This window comes from Oncorhynchus clarkii, chromosome 16 (genome assembly GCF_045791955.1).
Source record: "Oncorhynchus clarkii lewisi isolate Uvic-CL-2024 chromosome 16, UVic_Ocla_1.0, whole genome shotgun sequence".
Taxonomy (NCBI): Eukaryota; Metazoa; Chordata; class Actinopteri; order Salmoniformes; family Salmonidae; genus Oncorhynchus; species Oncorhynchus clarkii.
In genome coordinates this window covers 42,205,559-42,223,763 of record NC_092162.1, presented here as the reverse complement: position 1 = coordinate 42,223,763, position 18,205 = coordinate 42,205,559, and the positions used below count along the sequence as shown (strand labels likewise).

At 41.5% G+C, this 18,205-nt stretch overlaps 3 protein-coding genes across 4 annotated transcripts; 1 reads left to right on the top strand and 2 right to left on the bottom strand.

The window, feature by feature from the left end:
* The first annotated feature begins 183 nt into the window (after positions 1-183).
* On the top strand, positions 184-5,185 carry LOC139368498 (ATP-dependent RNA helicase DDX19A-like). Of its 2 annotated transcripts, none has more exons than XM_071107466.1 (12): positions 184-421; positions 774-843; positions 949-999; positions 1,096-1,231; positions 1,432-1,524; positions 1,784-1,886; positions 2,161-2,275; positions 2,538-2,715; positions 2,949-3,186; positions 3,298-3,460; positions 3,618-3,809; positions 3,902-5,185. In XM_071107466.1, the coding sequence occupies exons 1-12, from the start codon at positions 365-367 to the stop codon at positions 3,961-3,963; spliced, it is 1,458 nt and encodes a 485-aa protein (XP_070963567.1). In that variant the 5' UTR covers positions 184-364; the 3' UTR covers positions 3,964-5,185. The 2 variants fall into 2 exon arrangements, with proteins under 2 accessions (XP_070963567.1, XP_070963566.1); XM_071107465.1 differs by having other exon boundaries at positions 197-421; positions 1,760-1,886; positions 3,902-5,183.
* A 212-nt stretch (positions 5,186-5,397) lies between these two features.
* On the bottom strand, positions 5,398-6,775 carry LOC139367624 (UBX domain-containing protein 10-like). The gene is made up of 2 exons (XM_071105889.1): positions 6,707-6,775; positions 5,398-6,278 (listed from the first exon to the last, which is right to left on the bottom strand). The coding sequence occupies exon 2, from the start codon at positions 6,238-6,240 to the stop codon at positions 5,398-5,400; it is 843 nt and encodes a 280-aa protein (XP_070961990.1). The 5' UTR covers positions 6,241-6,278; positions 6,707-6,775.
* A 481-nt stretch (positions 6,776-7,256) lies between these two features.
* On the bottom strand, positions 7,257-16,177 carry LOC139368496 (ceramide-1-phosphate transfer protein-like). The gene is made up of 2 exons (XM_071107464.1): positions 15,063-16,177; positions 7,257-11,680 (listed from the first exon to the last, which is right to left on the bottom strand). Exons 1-2 carry the CDS (start codon positions 15,194-15,196, stop codon positions 11,158-11,160), a joined length of 657 nt encoding a protein of 218 aa, XP_070963565.1. The 5' UTR covers positions 15,197-16,177; the 3' UTR covers positions 7,257-11,157.
* Positions 16,178-18,205: the final 2,028 nt, after the last annotated feature.

The window sequence follows — 18,205 nt, the reverse complement described above, 5'->3', positions numbered from 1 at the left end:
ATTTATAGCTGTGATATGTTAACGATTAACAAACAATAGTTTAAACTGACAAGTAAAAAATAGCCAACCTTGCTTATTTGATAAAGATTGTATTATTCCAATATAGTCTGTGGTGTTGCTCATTTTAAACCACCTCCTACACAAACACATTTTGGGGTAAAACAAAGTTGATTGGAACTCAGAATTCCACTTCCGAGTTTCCATCGGAATGAGTGCAGCTAAGCTAGCTAGAGCCGGTGCGCTTCAGCGGTAGCTTCTTTGGCTTGGCAGGCAGCATCTCTTTCGACGCCCAGCTTGATTGCATCGTTTGTGTAGCTAAAACTTCGGAAACTTGGTCTAAAATAATATACATTAAAGGTTAATCATGGCTACTGACTCCTGGGCCCTTGCTGTCGATAAACAGGAAGCTACGACTGACTCAGTAAGTTTAAATGTATAGGCTAGCAAGTTTAGCTAGCTTGGTACAATTAGCTAGACAGCTATATTCTCAGCTTTACGAAAAGTATCTAACTTTATGCTGCTAATTTGCGAGCCCAGCCAACTGCAACTGGGGCAATTTGTGGCCGAATTATTACTTTAGCATACCATGTGCTGGTGGTGTTCCACTTACTGACACACCTTTTGAAAGCACTGCCATTGACTGTAGCTGTTTTTGTCATGGCTTTGTTGTTGGTAGAATTTGACACTTGCTTGCCAAGATTTTATGAGGGCAAGCTTTCATTCTGAGACGAGATATTTGCGTACTAATAAAACATTTTTTTTTCTCTTACCAGTTCGGCTCCTTGGTGATAAGATCTCTACCTCGAGGTGGAGGTGATGCTGCACCTAATAAGGCAAAAAAGGGTAAAACCACGGATGCCAATCAAACATTTGCTCTTGATATTCTTCCATGTATTGTCCATTTCATTTTTGTGATAAAATTATGTGATGAGTTTGTTTTTCTGTCAGGTACCACAAAGCAAGTGGAGAATGGCACCAACGTAGAAGGAGAGGAAAAAGGTGTGAATTCTTAGCGTTTATTCTCATCTCCCTGTCATGTCTCCATTCAATTAGTGTCGTCGGACAGGTCATTCACCTGTCACTCTTGTCTTTTAGAGGACAAAGCGGCCCAGTCATTGCTGAATAAGATGATCCACACCAGCCTTGTGAACACTACCAATCAAGTAGAGGTTCTTCAGAGGGATCCCAACTCTCCTCTTTACTCGGTCAAGACATTTGAAGAGCTGAGGCTGTAAGTGATATCTGATTTCAAATTCACCATTGCTTACACCTCACACGAAGCCTAGATTATACAGTGCATTTCAACCCGAGTTAGGATCTGCAAAAAAATTTTTTTTTGTGTGTGGTGTTGTTTGGTCAGCCTTTTTATTATACGTTGTCCTTTTCGTGGCCTCAATGCTTTTTTTATTTTTTATTGTACATCCATCTCAGGAAAGATAAGCTGCTGAAGGGAGTGTATGACATGGGCTTCAACAGACCCTCTAAGATCCAGGAGAATGCCCTGCCCATGATGCTGGCAGAGCCGTGAGTACCCATTTATCAATAACAGAGGAAATAGCCTAGATATTCTGGACATACGAAGGTGTTGTTGTGATGTGTGTTCTGAGGTTACACATTTCATTTCCACTTTCAGTCAGATGTAGTCAAGCTAGTTGTTAACCATTGTCTATGTACACAGTAATATAGTTGTTTGATTACATTTTTTATGTGAAATTAATGGAATCTACCTTCTTTTAGTCCCCCATTAATCTCTCTTCAGCGTGTATTATCCCTCTGGTTCCAGACCTCAGAACCTGATTGCCCAATCACAGTCCGGTACAGGTAAAACAGCTGCCTTCGTGCTGGCCATGCTCAGCCATGTCGACCCAACTAACAAATGGGCACAGGTGAGTGGCATCTCCATCTTCAGCAATGCTATGGTCCATTAGCATTAGTCAGGCTATGAGAGAGGTTAGACCTCAAGAGGTCAGGTAATCAGTAAGGTCAGAAAGAGTTTGCTCTTTAGGTGGATGTTTATGGGTTGTTTTATTAAGAGCACCTACAGATCAGAGTTACAGGAAATTGTCTTAGTTTAGAGAACATCTATCACAATGTGTTGCTTTTGTTGATTTTGTAGATGGAAGCCTCTTATTACTGAAACGTCTTATTTTGCCCCCTCAGTGTCTTTGCATTGCCCCAACGTACGAGCTAGCTTTGCAGACTGGTAAAGTCATTGAGCAGATGGGGAAATTCTATCCTGAGGTCAAATTGGCATATGCCATTCGTGGCAATAAATGTAAGTCTCAAAACATTCCTACTTTGTATTTATTTTGAATACAACCTGTAATGTTTGGGTGCCTAATTTCACTGGGGAAATGGTAGGCCTATGCTGTCACTGCCAATGCTCTCACAAATTTCATGTCGAAAGCATAACTGTCAATGAAGAAAATGCCACACGTGTATTATAGAGTTGATGTTCTGTAAATATAAGATGCTGATGAAAAGCATCATTGTAACAATATCATTAACTGTCCTGTTTGTCTCTGGGTGTTGAGCAGTGGACCGAGGGGCAAAGCTTCAGGAGCAGATTGTCATCGGGACACCTGGCACGGTCTTGGACTGGTGCTCCAAACTGAAGATCATCAACCCCAAGAAGATCAGCGTCTTTGTCCTGGACGAGGCTGATGTCATGATCGCCACACAGGGTCACCAGGACCAGAGCATCCGGATCCAAAGGTGAGTTCTCCATATAGAAAGTTGTAAATGCACAGTACTCTCATCTAGCAGAACTTAAGTGATGCGAGACAAGTTCGTCTTGCAGGCCAGTAATCACGAGTGCTGCCATTTAACTTTGTTTACAGACACCTGTAAAAGGGCTCTTAATGACCGCTGATGATTTTCAGATGCTATTCGACTCAATAACAGCGTAACAGTCTAGTTATCTAAGGACATTTCTTTCCCCCATTCAGAATGTTGCCAAAGGAATGTCAGATGCTGCTGTTCTCTGCCACCTTTGAGGACTCTGTGTGGAAGTTTGCAGAGAGGGTTGTGCCAGACCCCAACATCATCAAGCTGAAACGTGAAGAGGAGACTCTGGACACCATCAAGCAGTATTACGTGCTTTGCAGCGACAAGGAGGAAAAGTTTACAGCACTCTGTAATATCTACGGCGCCATCACCATCGCCCAAGCTATGATCTTCTGTCACGTGAGTATCCTCAACTTATCCTAGGATTGAAGGAATTCTCTGAGGGATTTGATTTGATACGGTACATAAACTAATGAAGTAAAGAAATAAAGTAGACTTCTTTGCCTCTAGACCCGAAGGACAGCTGGCTGGCTGGCTGCAGAGCTGACCAAGGAGGGCCATGTGGTGGCGCTGCTGAGTGGGGAGATGACTGTGGAACAGAGAGCGACCATCATCGAACGCTTCAGGGAGGGCAAGGAGAAAGTCCTGGTGACCACCAACGTATGCTCCAGAGGTATAAAGACTGTAATTGAAAGCTAGATTAATGGTACCATTTATCCCAAGTAGGAGGGTGAGGATGAGTGTTTAATTCATTTTTAATTATATATATCTTTTTACATTGAATAGGCCTAAGGGCAGGCATGTTTTTTTCTCTCTTTTTCTATTGATAGGCATTGATGTTGAGCAAGTTTCTGTGGTGATCAATTTTGACCTGCCCATGGACAAAGACGGAAACGCTGACAACGAGACATACCTTCACCGGATTGGTCGCACAGGACGTTTCGGCAAGAGGGGCCTTGCAGTCAATATGATTGACAGCAAACACAGCATGAACATTCTCAACCAAATCGAGGAACATTTCAGTACGTCACTCTGTTTCTAGAAATCTTCACAAGGTTGCACATTTTGATCTATAAGACAATGTTCTAATAATTTCCTGGTTTTTTTTCCATAGATAAGAAGATCAACAAGCTTGACACTGATGATCTCGATGAAATCGAGAAAATCAGCAACTAGATGCTGCTAACCTTGATCACTTAATCATTTAATGCAACTATTTATGCAGTTTGGACTAACTCATTTGGGCTTTTGGACTTGTCACTTTAAGGATTTATTTGAATGTTTACATTAAATTACAGATGTTAGCCATGCCTTAAATGCAAAGCATTTTCAGGACAATAGTTCATACCAAAGAGAGGTCATGGCTAGGAGGGATGTCAAAAGTTGACATTTTTTGTATTTTAGCGAACCCTAACCCTTTTCCTAACCTTAACCTAATTCTCATAACCTGCAATGAAAAGTAAAATCTGACAAAAGCAGGATACCTTCATTGATACTATTAGCATTATGGTTGGTGTTCAGTTGCTATATATATATATATTTTTTTTATTGAGTGGTTGCACTAAACTAATATTTTACCCTCTAGATCTTGAAGTCTTTCTGAGGCATGTATAGGTAGCCATTGGTTGTTAGCAATATACAATATATTGAATCAAACAAGACTGCAATTGTTAGAATGGGTGAAGTTTGCTGTGCTGATTGGTCTTAAAAACCCTTTTCTTATAGAATAATACTAGTGGAAGGTAATGTGATTTGAAGTTGAGCAAATGGGAAGTAGTACCCAAACTGGAGAAATGTCCATTCCTTATTAATGAGAAGGCAGGCAACTCATGATCAGTCTAGACTAACAATCCTCAAGTGATATAAAGCATTTCAGGATCACAACACGAAATACATTCTTGATTGTTTAGATGTGTGCCTCACAATAATCCAAAGATTCCATTGTAGTAATACTGCAAGTATTGGAGCAGTTGCTCCCTCTATTTTATTTTTTCCCCCAATAGGTTCTGCAAATCTCTATTGCGGGAGGTTGTTTCAGTGGAAACAAGTTTTGTTCAGTCACATTCAAGCTTATTCTGTCACCTGACAGAAGTTGGTCACTTTTACCAAGTAAAATAATATTGTATGGAATATACCTAAGTTGTTAGGAATAAATATTAGATCTATTTCAAGAGAAAAAGCTTTATTGAGCAAAACACCATTGAATTGTTTTATTTTCTACCTCCAGTGAATATGATTTATATTTGGACTGCTTGAACTAAACAGAGTTTAGAGTGTTTACCTTGGCTATGAAAGCTAAAATAGCCTCTGCTGAATCTCTTCTCTTATACTTTCTGCACTTTTTTTGGTTTTGTCATTTCTAAATGGTGGTTGTAATAAAGATTACTTACCTAAAGTATGTCTGTCTGGGCTTATTCTGTGGCACAGTGGCTGTGAGAAAAGGCTAGTTTTTTTTTAACCTTAAATGCAAAACACACCTTCCTAAGCTCCTCTTTACAATGGAAACAAGCACTCTTTCCTCTAAAAACATATGGCTTCATTGTTAATATAATATATAGGCCTACTTGTCATAACTTTAATGTTTGTTATACTGTGTCATCCATCTTGAGTTCAGGCAGAGTCCATATCCTCCTGAAAGATGCACAGTACTGATCTATTTAAGATGCCACATTGGGCCAAAGTCATGTTCAGGTCTGTGAATGTCCTTCGGAGGGGTCTATCCACAACACTCTTACCATAGCCATCCACGATCTCAATGTAACCATGCTCATATCTGGCCCCATACCTGGCCTCTGCACTGGCAAGCACCGTCAGTAGGGTGTCTGTGGGTAGGAAGTGGTACTCAAACCTCCTACCACACGGAGCCCGGATGGCAAGGAGTAAGCTCAAAGGATCAGGAGTGCCAGGGGAGAATACTGGTGGGCTTTCTGCCTCTGGGGTTGTAGCCATCACGCTGAGGTTGGGAGTGGGGCAGACCTTGCAAAGCACCTCTGACACGTTACCTATCTCCGGGTTGCTCCGGGATTCTGCTCGGGTCCTCACTGAGGACAGCTGATGCTCCCCGTGCCCTTGCCGAGCCTGGACAATGAGGCTGTCGGACAGACTGAGCTTGGATGTCTTCTCCTCCATGCCCCTCAAAGGGACACCCTCCTCTGACGTCTTCTTCTCAATAGAGGGGAGGGGCTTGTATTTGTTCCAAGGGAAGGGAAGAGAGGGTACCTTGGGAACAGTATCTAGGTAGTCTGGGTCTTGTTTCACGCTCAGCTGGCTGCTCTGCCTGAAGAGGGATTGAGAGCGGGAGCGGAGGCAACGATCTGACCTGTCGTAGCCCATTGAAGGAGGCTTCGGGATCAGTGGTGTGTTGTGGAAGCTGTCAGCCACATCCATGTTTGGCGTGTGGCTCAGGTTGGGTCGACTACGCCCTTTCGAGGACTTTGGCCTGGTCAAATGCATTCTCCACAGCAGTCAAATGTTTTAGATGTGACTCAACTCTAAAAGATGGGAGATAAGAGAGAACTGAAATATAAATATAATAGCTATTCTGTGACATTCTCTGTCTCATCATAGTCACACTGTGAATGGCATTCTTGCTGAGAGCCTTTGGGTGTGCAGGTTTTTGTTACATCACTGCTGAAAGTTCTGTTACTGTCTGCTCATCAGGGTTGGCTCAGAAGTCTTCATGCCCAGTAGCTGTTAACCCTTTTTGAGAGCACTGGCCAGCTTGAAAGTTTACTAATCTTGACATGCCAATGACAGAAAATGTCTTCCATTTGATTTCCTTGTTGACCAGTTAACGTTACCAAATTAACGTTAGGTAACTAAGCTGTCCGATCCAAGTAGGTGACAAAGAGGGGACATACTTGCCACTAGAATTACAGATAGTGCACGATAAGAATACTAACAAGCATATGCAGCATACCTTGCATTTCAGCTGATAGATCAGTCTCTTTTTTGCTTGTCAACACTCGAGGGAAGTTTTCAAGCTTTTTCAGCAGGCAGCGTAACTCAAGTTACCGATACAGCTATGGTTACCTTGACAACGCTGCTAGCCTCACACAGCAACAAAGCTGCCCCCTGGTGCAAGTCAAGGAGCGTGCAGCATCAGTCGTATGTTTTCCATTTCTAATCACACTACTCCAGACTAGGGTTGCAAGATTTCAGGAACTTTCAATAAATTCCCTGGTTCTCGTAAATCCTGAGTAGACGATCCTGATTCCGTATTTCCTGTTTATTCCCTCCTGATTCAGGGAATCCTCCAACCGAGACTTTGGGAATACCAGATAATTTATTGAAAGTTCCTGTAATTTTGGAACTGTACTCCAGACAGAGATGTTTTGCATTATGCAAATTGTATTTGAAACATTGCACCAGATTTAACGCTAATATCCATCTTCATTCTTAGGTTATATAACACCATGACACAATTATGAAGATACATAAATCATTGCAGAAATAGAACAAAGACAGTCTAGACTTATCCATGTTTAATTTATAATTTCATTCAGAGTCAACAGAAAAAAATGCAAAACTGTAAGATTAAGTGGTACATATTTTAAACAATAAACAAGGCAACAGTAAACATGTCATCCACCAGGAATGATGCAGCCCCCCTGGGCCAATCAGTGTAAATAACAGACTTATAAGGCAAAACCAGAGGAGGCTCCTCAGTGGATGAACAGGAGGACCATCATCCTCAGTGAATTTCAGAAAAATGTAAATTGTAAAACATTTAAAAAGTTATCATTTTTAGATTAAACTATACTAAATATAATCACATCACCAAATAATTGATTAAAACATTATTTTGCAAAGGTCTACAGTAGCCTCAACAGTACTCTGTAGGATAGTACCATGGTGTAGCCGGGGGACAGCTAGCTTCCGTGCTCCTCGGGGTACATTGACTTCAGTACAAAACCTAGGAGGCTCATGGTTCTCATCCCCTTCCATAGATTTACACAGTAATTATGACAACTCCCAGAGGACGTCCACCAGCCTATCAGAGCTCTTGCAGCATGAACTGACATGTTGTCCACCCAATCAAAGGATCAGATAATTAATCTAGTACTGAAAGCAGTGTATACAATGGGGTGAGTAATTAACTCAAAGAGAGAGAAAGACAATAGTTGGAACAGTTTTGATCAAATTAAGGGGAAGCAAGAGAGAAATAGAGATTGTTATTTTTCCCCACTTTCAGAATCACTTACTTAGCTAGCAAATGCAGCAGGCTAGTTTAGCCTACTGAAACACCCTGCTCAAACAGAGTGATGCTATGTTAGCTAGCTGGCTATGACTTTCCAACCTAACACTGGAACTCCTCCAAGTTGTTTTTATTATTTTTTCTCCAAGGTAAGCTTTTGGTATTACTAATTTATTGCCATCGGGGCCTCGTCGACGTAACTGCTCACTGACCGTACAGTGTAGCATTACTGCCTGACTCTAGCGGGTTTACTAACGCGTTAGTTCTATTATCTATGCAGACTATGACATTACTTCAGCTAATATGGTGACAATGATGTAGGCTGTGTGTAGCGGTTTGGCTTGGAAAGGTTTTTTTCCGCCTGGTCACATACAGCTGATGTGTTGTGCATTGAAGTCCACAACAAATGGAAGAGGTGAGAGGAGGAGATGCGAGAAGGAATACAACGTGGCTGTTATGAAAGTGAAGTGTTTACACATTATCATTATCATGTATTCATTCAGCCAATTATGTTGAAAAACGTTTCTTAAATGGAAGCAAATGGAACAAACAGGGATAAACATACCTGAGTTTGTCCAATAGAAACTCGTTTGCAACTGTTGGACTAATTATAACACCCTATGTCTCTCGACCTGTGTGCACCTACTTTGTAAACTTTCATTCATAGGCTAGGTTGTAGCAACCTCATGATGGTATAGGGACAATTTGAGTATCATATAGTAGTCTAAACCTATCGCTGTTACATTGAACTAGGTGAATGGAATATGAATTAGTCATCCAAAATCCTGTAATAGAAATAAGGCCATGCTCATGAAAAACATTTGTACTCCCTCATCTTAAACGGCACTGACCGCCACTGGGAAAGACTCATCATTCACCCGTTTCCTCAAAAATCAGCCAGTGGTACTGATAGTGGTGCACGATTCAGAAGTTTGTTCACCTGTTTACGTACCTACCCACAATTGCTAATAACCCATCTGCAACCACTGGCTATGTGTGTTAAAGTGAAAATCTGAGGCCTGCACCCGACCCTAAGCAGCAAATATAGAAGATGCCCTGTAAGCTACAGTCAGACCGCAGAATACGTTTTTGACAGGAGGTGGAGGATTTTTTTGTGTGCCTAATTTAGTTATGTTCCTGCTTATAATTTCAGACATTTTGGTAGGCTATTTGTTAGGTAACTTGTCTATATTTAGATAGGCCTACATGCAACCTCTCTTCTGTCATTATATGTTGCCCTAGAACACTAAGGGTGAGTTGGTAAATTCACCCTGGCTATCTACTAAGATTTCAGAGCACTACTCTGAGTATGCCTTAGTGCAGAATAACTGATGACTTTAAGAATGCACAATGAATATGATCGGTCTCTTCCAAATAAAGATTACAGTTTTGAAACTGCAGTAAAAGCGTAGTAACTAGCTGACTGTGGTATTTTGGATGCAGTAATAACTGCAGATACACTGCAGTTATAAACAAAGTTATTTTGGACGCAGTATTTGCAACATACTGCAGTTATACGGCAATCTTTTTTTGTAAGGGGTGTCAGTAAACGTCAGCAAAACAAACGTAATGAAATTGTTGCCAGCATCACAGTTAGTCACCAATGCTCTAGATAACATGAAAACAGCCCAACCAGCTCTTCAAGGGCTAAGTAAAATGGTCAGAGTGAGGTGTTGTCATTTGTGTCTGGAAGTAGCTAGCAAGCTAACCAACTTTAGCCAGTTAGATTGGGTGCCGTTGTGAGGTCAGAATGCTTGGATCAACCCTACTTCTCGGCCAGAGCGTTCAGTGTGCACTCTGAACACTCCGAGAGGGAAGCGCTCTGAATTTGTGAACCGACTATCTGACAATGCTCTGAATTTAAGATCGCACTCTGGCACTGCCAGTGAATTTACAAACACACCCTAAATAAACCCTTGCTCACCAGAATTGTATAAATTATAGAATGATTGCTTGAATTTAGTTGACAACGGTAAAGTTCTCCCTGTCATCTCTGCTTCTTTCACAGAGCAAAGACATTTAGGGACCGGGGAGAAAATGCAAGAACAAAGAAAATGGGAAATATTTACTGTGCAGAATGTCCAAATGACATCAGTTTAACCAGTTGTAAGGAAATAGAAAGCTGTGAAAACAACCCAACATGTTTCTGATAAGATTTCCATTCGACTTAGTATTTCAACCACATAAAATATACATCCATCAGCTTTTATGATGCTGATAAAGATCAGACTTCAGACTACAGACTTCACATTTGCATTCTCTCAAGATGCTGAACTAAACCAATCATATTTCTCCACTCCTGTTCCCGAGTCAAAGTGTACACTTGGTGTATCAGTTTACTTCAAGAAATGCTTAATTCTGCAGGGGTTAATATTAAGACTACGTGAAAGGTTATAGACCTACAGTCAGTCTCAGGTTTTCAGTTTCCATTTAACCCATTTGAACAATGGGCTGCAGTTCCTTTGTCACACGCCATCTGGATAATCAGTGTAATTTTGTAAATGCCTGATTTCTATGGCAAGACGCATCATTCCACAAAATTGCTGTCAATTTGCCAAAATTGGGCCAGTGCGGTCCGAGATATCACGTGTGAAGAACGAACGTACTAACGGACAGAGACAGATCCACCGTCCTCTCCCCAATTTCATTGTGGGGCGACAATTAAGGACATGTATATCTTTAGATTAGACAAGACCGACATACAACCTAAAAATATGCTATTGCATTTGCAATGAAATCATACTCTTCCCGTAATACAAAATCTACTTTCGGCGCTAAAAACTGATGCATGCTTAAACAAATTAAGGAGAGACTGAAATGCAAAGAGATGTATTGCACAAAAACAGCACTGAATGCCATAGAAATCCCATTTCACAATTCTAATTCGAAATAAATATATGGGTAATGCTGCCTTATTACATAATAATGCAATGTACATACAGTAATACACCCATCTCTATACACCAGAAATTGTCACTAAGAAACAATAAGGAGCAGCACGGCTTGCCAGCATTGATGTGCTGGTTGGACTACGAGGCCTACAGTAGCCTGGTGGTCTCCAATCTATTTATGCTGTCTTGCCAACTCTTATAAACAATTCCATTGGAGTTGGCAAGATGACACACACAGATCTGGGACCACCAGGCAACTACTACTACAGTACTTCCTGCCTACTAGGGCAAGTCCAATATATTGTTCTGGGCATAGAGGTCCTCTGTCACTTGGTACACCTCAGAAATGAGCGGCAGGGCATCCCCTAGCATGGCCACTACCTGCTCTGGGGTACCTACATTCATCACATCAAAGAACGTAGCACGCCCTGGGAGAGCCCAGAAAGCTGTACCGGCAGCCTTGCGGATGATCCATGCATGGTGTTGGGAGAGGGACTCATTATAGGCCTCAGAGCACATGACAGAGGTCTTGCTTTCCTCAGTGCTGGTGCGCAGCCGTTCGAGAAAGAGCTCCAGCCAGCGCAGGGCACGGTGCAGCCTCAGAAGGGTGCGGCAGCCGGACTCTGGGAAGCTGCTTCTCTTAGTCAGGTCCACCAGCTGGTTGTCCAGTTCGTATTTGACCATAGACTGGACGGTGACGTAGTGGGCCCCATTCTCACCGTTCAGATGGTTGATCAGGATTTGGATCTTGTTGACAGCATCCTTGGCGATGAAGGAGAACACACTCCCCAGGCTGTTCATGAATCTGGATACAAAGGACAATAAACACATTTAATACAACACAAGTTTTTTTTATTGGAAGAGTCTTCAAATATTTCATTATACTAAATGGCTCTATATATTTTTTTATTTTACCTTTATTTAACCAGGTAGGCAAGTTGAGAACAAGTTCTAATTTACAATTGCAACCTGGCCAAGATAAAGCAAAGCAGTTTGACAGGTACAACAACACAGAGTTACACATGGAGTAAAACAAACATACAGTCAATAATACAGTAGAAAAATAAGTCTATATACAATGTGAGCAAATGAGGTGAGATAAGGGAGGTAAAGGCAAAAAAGGCCATGGTGGCGTAGTAAATACAATGTAGCAAGTAAAAAAATAAATAAACACAAATTCGTAGATTTGCATTGGAAGAATGTGCAAAGTAGAGATAGAAATAATGGGGTGCAAAGGAGCAAAATAAATCAATACAGTAGGGGGAGTAATAGTTGTTTGGGCTAAATTATAGATGGGCTATGTACAGGTGCAGTAATCTGTGAGCTGCTCTGACAGCTGGTGCTTAAAGCTAGTGAGGGGGATAAGTGTTTCCAGTTTCAGAGATTTTTTCAGTTCGTTCCAGCAGAGAACTGGAAGGAGAGGCGGCCAAAGTAAGAATTGGTTTTGGGAGTGACCAGAGAGATATACCTGCTGGAGCGCGTGCTACAGGTGGGTGCTGCTATGGTGACCAGCGAGGTGAGATAAGGGGGGACTTCACCTAGCAGGGTCTTGTAGATGACCTGGAGCCACTGGGTTTGGCGACGAGTATGAAGCGAGGGCCAGCCAACGAGAGCGTACAGATCGCAGTGGTGGGTAGTATATGGGGCTTTGGTGACAAAACAGATGGCACTGTGATAGACTGCATCCAATTTATTGAGTAGGGTATTGGAGGCTATTTTGTAAATGACGTCGCCGAAGTCGAGGATCGGTAGGATGGTCAGTTTTACAAGGGTATGTTTGGCAGCATGAGTGAAGGAGGCTTTGTTGCGAAATATTAAGCCAATTCTAGATTTAACTTTGGATTGGAGATGTTTGATGTGAGTCTGGAAGGACTAACCAGTCTAACCAGACACCTAGGTATTTGTAGTTGTCCACATATTCTAAGTCAGAACCATCCAGAGTAGTGATGTTGGACGGGCGGGCAGGTGCAGGCAGCGATTGGTTGAAGAGCATGCACATAGTTTTACTTGTATATAAGAGCAATTGGAGGCCACGGAAGGAGAGTTGTATGGCATTGAAGCTCGTCTGGAGGGTTGTTAACACAGAGTCCAAAGAATGGCCAGAAGTATACAGAATGGTGTCATCTGCGTAGAGGTGGATCAGAGACTCACCAGCAGCAAGAGCAACATCATTGATGTATACAGAGAAGAGAGTCGGTCCAAAAATTGAACCCTGTGGTACCCCCATAGAAACTGCCAGAGGCCCGGACAACAGGCCCTCCGACTTGACACACTGAACTCTATCAGAGAAATAGTTGGTGAACCAGGCGAGGCAATCATTTGAGAAACCAAGGCTATCGAGTCTGCCGATGAGGATGTGGTGATTGACAGAGTCGAAAGCCTTGGCCAGGTCAATGAATACGGCTGCACAGTATTGTTTCTTATCTATGGCGGTTAAGATATCGTTTAGGACCTTGAGCGTGGCTGAGGTGCACCCATGACCAGCTCTGAAACCAGATTGCATAGCATAGAAGGTATGGTGGGATTCGAAATGGTGAGGTAATCTGTTTGTTGACTTGGCTTTCGAAGACCTTAGAAAGGCAGGGTAGGATAGATATAGGTCTGTAAGCAGTTTGGGTCAAGAGTGTCCCCCCCTTTGAAGAGGGGGATGACCGCAGCTGCTTTCCAATCTTTGGGAATCTCAGACACGAAAGAGAGGTTGAACAGGCTAGTAAATAGGGGTTGCAACAATTTCGGCAGATCATTTTTAGAAAGAAAGGGTCCAGATTGTCTAGCCCGGCTGATTTGTAGGTGTCCAGATTTTTCAGCTCTTTCAGAACATCAGCTGACTGGATTTGGGAGAAGGCTTGGGTGAGTTGCTGTGGGGGGTGCAGTGCTGTTGACCGGGGTAGGGGTAGTCAGGTGGAAAGCATGGCCAGCCGTAGTAAAATGCTTATTGAAATTCTCAATTATAGTGGATTTATCAGTGGTGACAGTGTTTCCTATCCTCATATTGAGACAACCAGAATAATTTCAGGGGTTGACATCAAGGAACCATTAAGATCAGTACTGGGATGTTGTATTTGTGTTGCTATCAGTAAATAAAAAAAATCTCAGTGCAGGCTCAACTTGCCCGGGTTGGCTGACATCACGAAAATGATGCGTGCACATTGATGTGGCATGCGTTCTTATGATTCTGAATGGTCAGATAGCAAGCATCAATGACAAAAAGCTGCCATGTGGGAAATCGTTGATGGCTCATTTCAGCTCGTAGCTTATTATTGATACCATGTCTTGTTTTGACTGATGTCATGTATATGCCAATATGGCTCAAATTTGCTAGCTAGCTAACCAACAACTGTAAAGATATATTTGAGAAACAACTGCTCATTGTCAAAATGTGTGTTTTCAATAAACATTTGGAGACTAAATACAGTTTACATGTTATCAAGTCTACGCCAACCCCGTCTGTTACAACCAACCTGTCTATAAATACCATACATTGTCTGTCTTTCACTTAAACAATGGTGAGGGTCCAGAAAGATCAGTTTTAGGCTAATGGAATTCTTTGCAGTTTGGTCTTTTAAAAAATTAACATGCACAATGGTGCAATCTCAGAGCAGGCTCAACTTGTGCGACTACTCCCTTCACTTGCCCCAGGCAATAGGGCAACACTTAAAGCTAGAGTCCTTAGTTGCTACATCCATTTTTTTTTGTAAATATATAATTAATTTACGATATATACCCATTGATTCTTGAAGAATATAACGTATAAATGCCTCCTGAGCTTTAGTTCAACTGTTGTACGCCATCAGAACCTAAACATGAGCTAGTTTTAATTTATTTGTAAACAGTGTAAACAAACACTGTAGCTATAGGCCCAAAACATAGTTCAAACTATAATTTTGATATCAGGGATGGTCAGTCCTTGCATAAATAGCTCTTTCTACGAATTTGATTGTGGTAACATTTCTCCAGGCCAATCTCTCAGCTTTTTATCAAAACAAAGGTGGGGTAACGCTTTGTTATTGTTTCAACTAAGGATTCCAACTTTAATGTTAATCCCTGTAATGTACATAGCAGATTTGTTTTTAGTACATATAACTAGATTATGTGCACTCAATGATTTGCCAGCTGTTTGTTTAATGTTAGCCCAGGGCTACCTAGTTAGCTAAGAATCTAGGCTAGCATAGATTTAAACGACTTACCTTACAAGACCAAGCCATCCTGCTACATAATGTTCGAGGAATACTTCTTTGTTTTCAGATAGGCATGACTTAAAGGTGTCAAGAACCTCTTGTAAAGTGAATTTCGGGTCCTCTACTGCTACAGAATCGGCCATGGCTACACGGAAGTACTTACTATACGTCGAAAAATGATATGAATGAGTGCAGCAATTCTACAATATTGTTTACTTGCTAATACAGATCTTCATATGAATGTTTTATATTCAACCTGTGGGCATCCTTAATAACCTGTTATTATTAGAATTGCTAACAAATTAACTGCATTCTGATAATATCGTACTTGCGAACTCTGTCGTCCCACGGAAGTAACGTTACTAGCTAGGTTTCCACTAGCTTCTAGCAACAAAGTCAGATTCCACAGCCAAAAAATGCAATAAAAAAAACAAAGTATACGGTTAGCAGTGTGCTTAGGGTTAGGATTAAAATCACATTTTAAAAAGAGAAATTGTAATAATTTGCGGGGTTTATGAAGCTATTGAAGACTAAAACACTGCGAACGGCCCTGCGCAGGTCCGAAGTTCGTGAGTACTACAGTGCAGTTGCACATCCTCGTCAATTGGTGTCGATAATGATGGGTGAAGCGCGTTGGAACAAACAGTATAAACACAGATAAGCTAATGAGACCATCTTTGGTGTAAGGGCCACTGCTAGCTAGCAACAACACACGCTGCTAACCCATCTTTCTAAAACAAAACTGCTTTGCAGCCATCTAGCGAGCTAAATACTTTTTTTGCAGGGAAAGCTTTGTCCATCATAATTTAGGCGCTAGGGTTAACTACTAGCTGGCAAATCAGTCTACATTAGGTAGCTAGTCAGCTACTTTTCGACCCATTCTAGTTTGAACACCGAGCCAGGATGCCTAAGATAAGTGACACCACTGGGTAAATCGAAAATTCTTCAAAATACAGAAATGTAGCTAACTACGAACTTTGGAGCACGTTGTTTACCGCTAGATTAGCTAACTCTCCTACAGCCTGTGATTCCACCAGCGTTTCTAAGCCGTCTTTGATTTCACACTCATTCGAAAGAGACATCTGCTACAACACAGTTAATATTTTATATTGACCAGATACTCTAGTGGCCGCTCTCTACTTCTTAGCTGAGGTTTAACAGCGGTTGGCATCCAATAAAATGTTGCATTACCGCCACCTGTTAGACTGGAGTACAACTCCCTTATACTTTGAATGAAAAAATAAGTAAATACCCTACCATCTAACACTACTCACAAAAAAATACAAAATTACACCACCCTAATACACTATTTAAATATATTTAGTCCTACCTCAGGCCAACAACCTGAAAGGATGGGACCACCACTTAACACACCCTGTAAGTCTTCTGATGTGAAGTCTCACATGACCAAATACCTCTCGGCAGCTCGCACCACAACCTCAATGTTCTACGACTAATGTTCCATCCTTGCATTACAGTTGATAACCATTGCTATAAATGCTAAAAATCCAATCTTACTGAAACATACACCACCGTTCAAAAGTTTGGGGTCACTTAGAAATGTCCTTGTTTTTGAAAGAAAAGCAAATTTTTGTCCATCAAAATAACATCAAATTGATCAGAAATAGAGTGTATACATTGTTAATGTTGTAAATTACTATTGTAGCTGGAAACAGCTGATTTTTTAATGGAATATCTACATTTTTAGTTATTCTTTATTTAACCAGGTAAGCTAGTTGAGAACAAGTTCTCATTTACAACTGCCACCTGGCCAAGATAAAGCAAAGCAGTGCGACACAAACAACAACACAAAGTTACACATGGAATAAACAAGCGTACACAACACAATAGAAAAAAGAAAGTCTATATACAGTGTGTGCAAATGGCTTGAGGAGGTAAGGCAATAAATAGGCCATAGTAGCGAAGTAATTACAATTTAGCAAATGAACATTGGGGTGATAGATGAGCAGATGGTGATGTGCAAGTAGAAATACTGGTGTGCAAAAGAACAGAAAAGTAAATAAAAACAATATGGGGATGAGGTAGGTAGATTGGGTGGGCTATTTACAGATGGGCAATGTACAGCTGCAGCGATCGGTTAGCTGCTCAGATAGCTGATGTTTAAAGTTAGTGAGGGAAATATAAGTCTCCAGCTTCAGCAATTTTTGCAATTCGTTCCAGTCATTGGCAGCAAAGAACTGGAAGGAAAGGCTGGCTTTGGGGATGACCAGTGAGATATACCTGCTAGAGCGCGTGCTGCAGGGCGGTGTTGTTATCATGACCAGTGAGCTGAGATAAGGCGGAGCTTTACCTAGCATAGATTTATAGATGACCTGGAGCCAGTGGGTGGAGCCAGTGGCGACGAATATGTAGCGAGGGCCAGTCGACTAGAGCATACAGGTCACAGTGGTGGGTGGTATAAGGGGCTTTGGTGACAAAAAAGATGGCATTGTGATAGATTGCATCCAGTTTGCTGAGTATTGGAAGCTATTTTGTAAATGACATCGCTGAAGTCAAGGATCGATAGGATAGTCAGTTTTACGAGGGTATGTTTGGCGGCGTGAGTGAAGGAGGCTTTGTTTGCGAAATAGGAAGCCGATTCTAGATTTAATTTTGGATTGGAGATGTTTAATATGAGTCTGGAAGGAGAGTTTACAGTCTAGCCAGACACCTAGGTATTTGTAGTTGTCCACATATTCTAAGTCAGAGCCGTCCAGGTTAATGGTGCTAGTCGGGTGGGCATACAGAGGTCCATTATCAGCAACCATCACTCCTGTGTTCCAATGGCACATTGTGTTAGCTAATCCAAGTTTATCATTTTAAAAGGCTAATTGGTCATTAGAAAACCCTTTACAATTATGTTAGCATAGCTGAAAACTGTTGTCCTGATTAAAGAAGCAATAAAACTGGCCTTCTTTAGACTAGTTGAGTATCTGGAGCATCAGCATTTGTGGGTTCGATTACATGCTCAAAATGGCCAGAAACAAAGACCTTTCTTCTGAAACTCGTCAGTCTATTCTTGTGCTGAGGAATGAAGGCTATTCCATGCGAGAAATAAGAAGGCTTTCTACCATTCTATTTTCACAAACCATCTCCCTTTTTTCTGCCATTTTTAACAGACTCATACTCTCTCTCTTAGACCTCCATTCCTC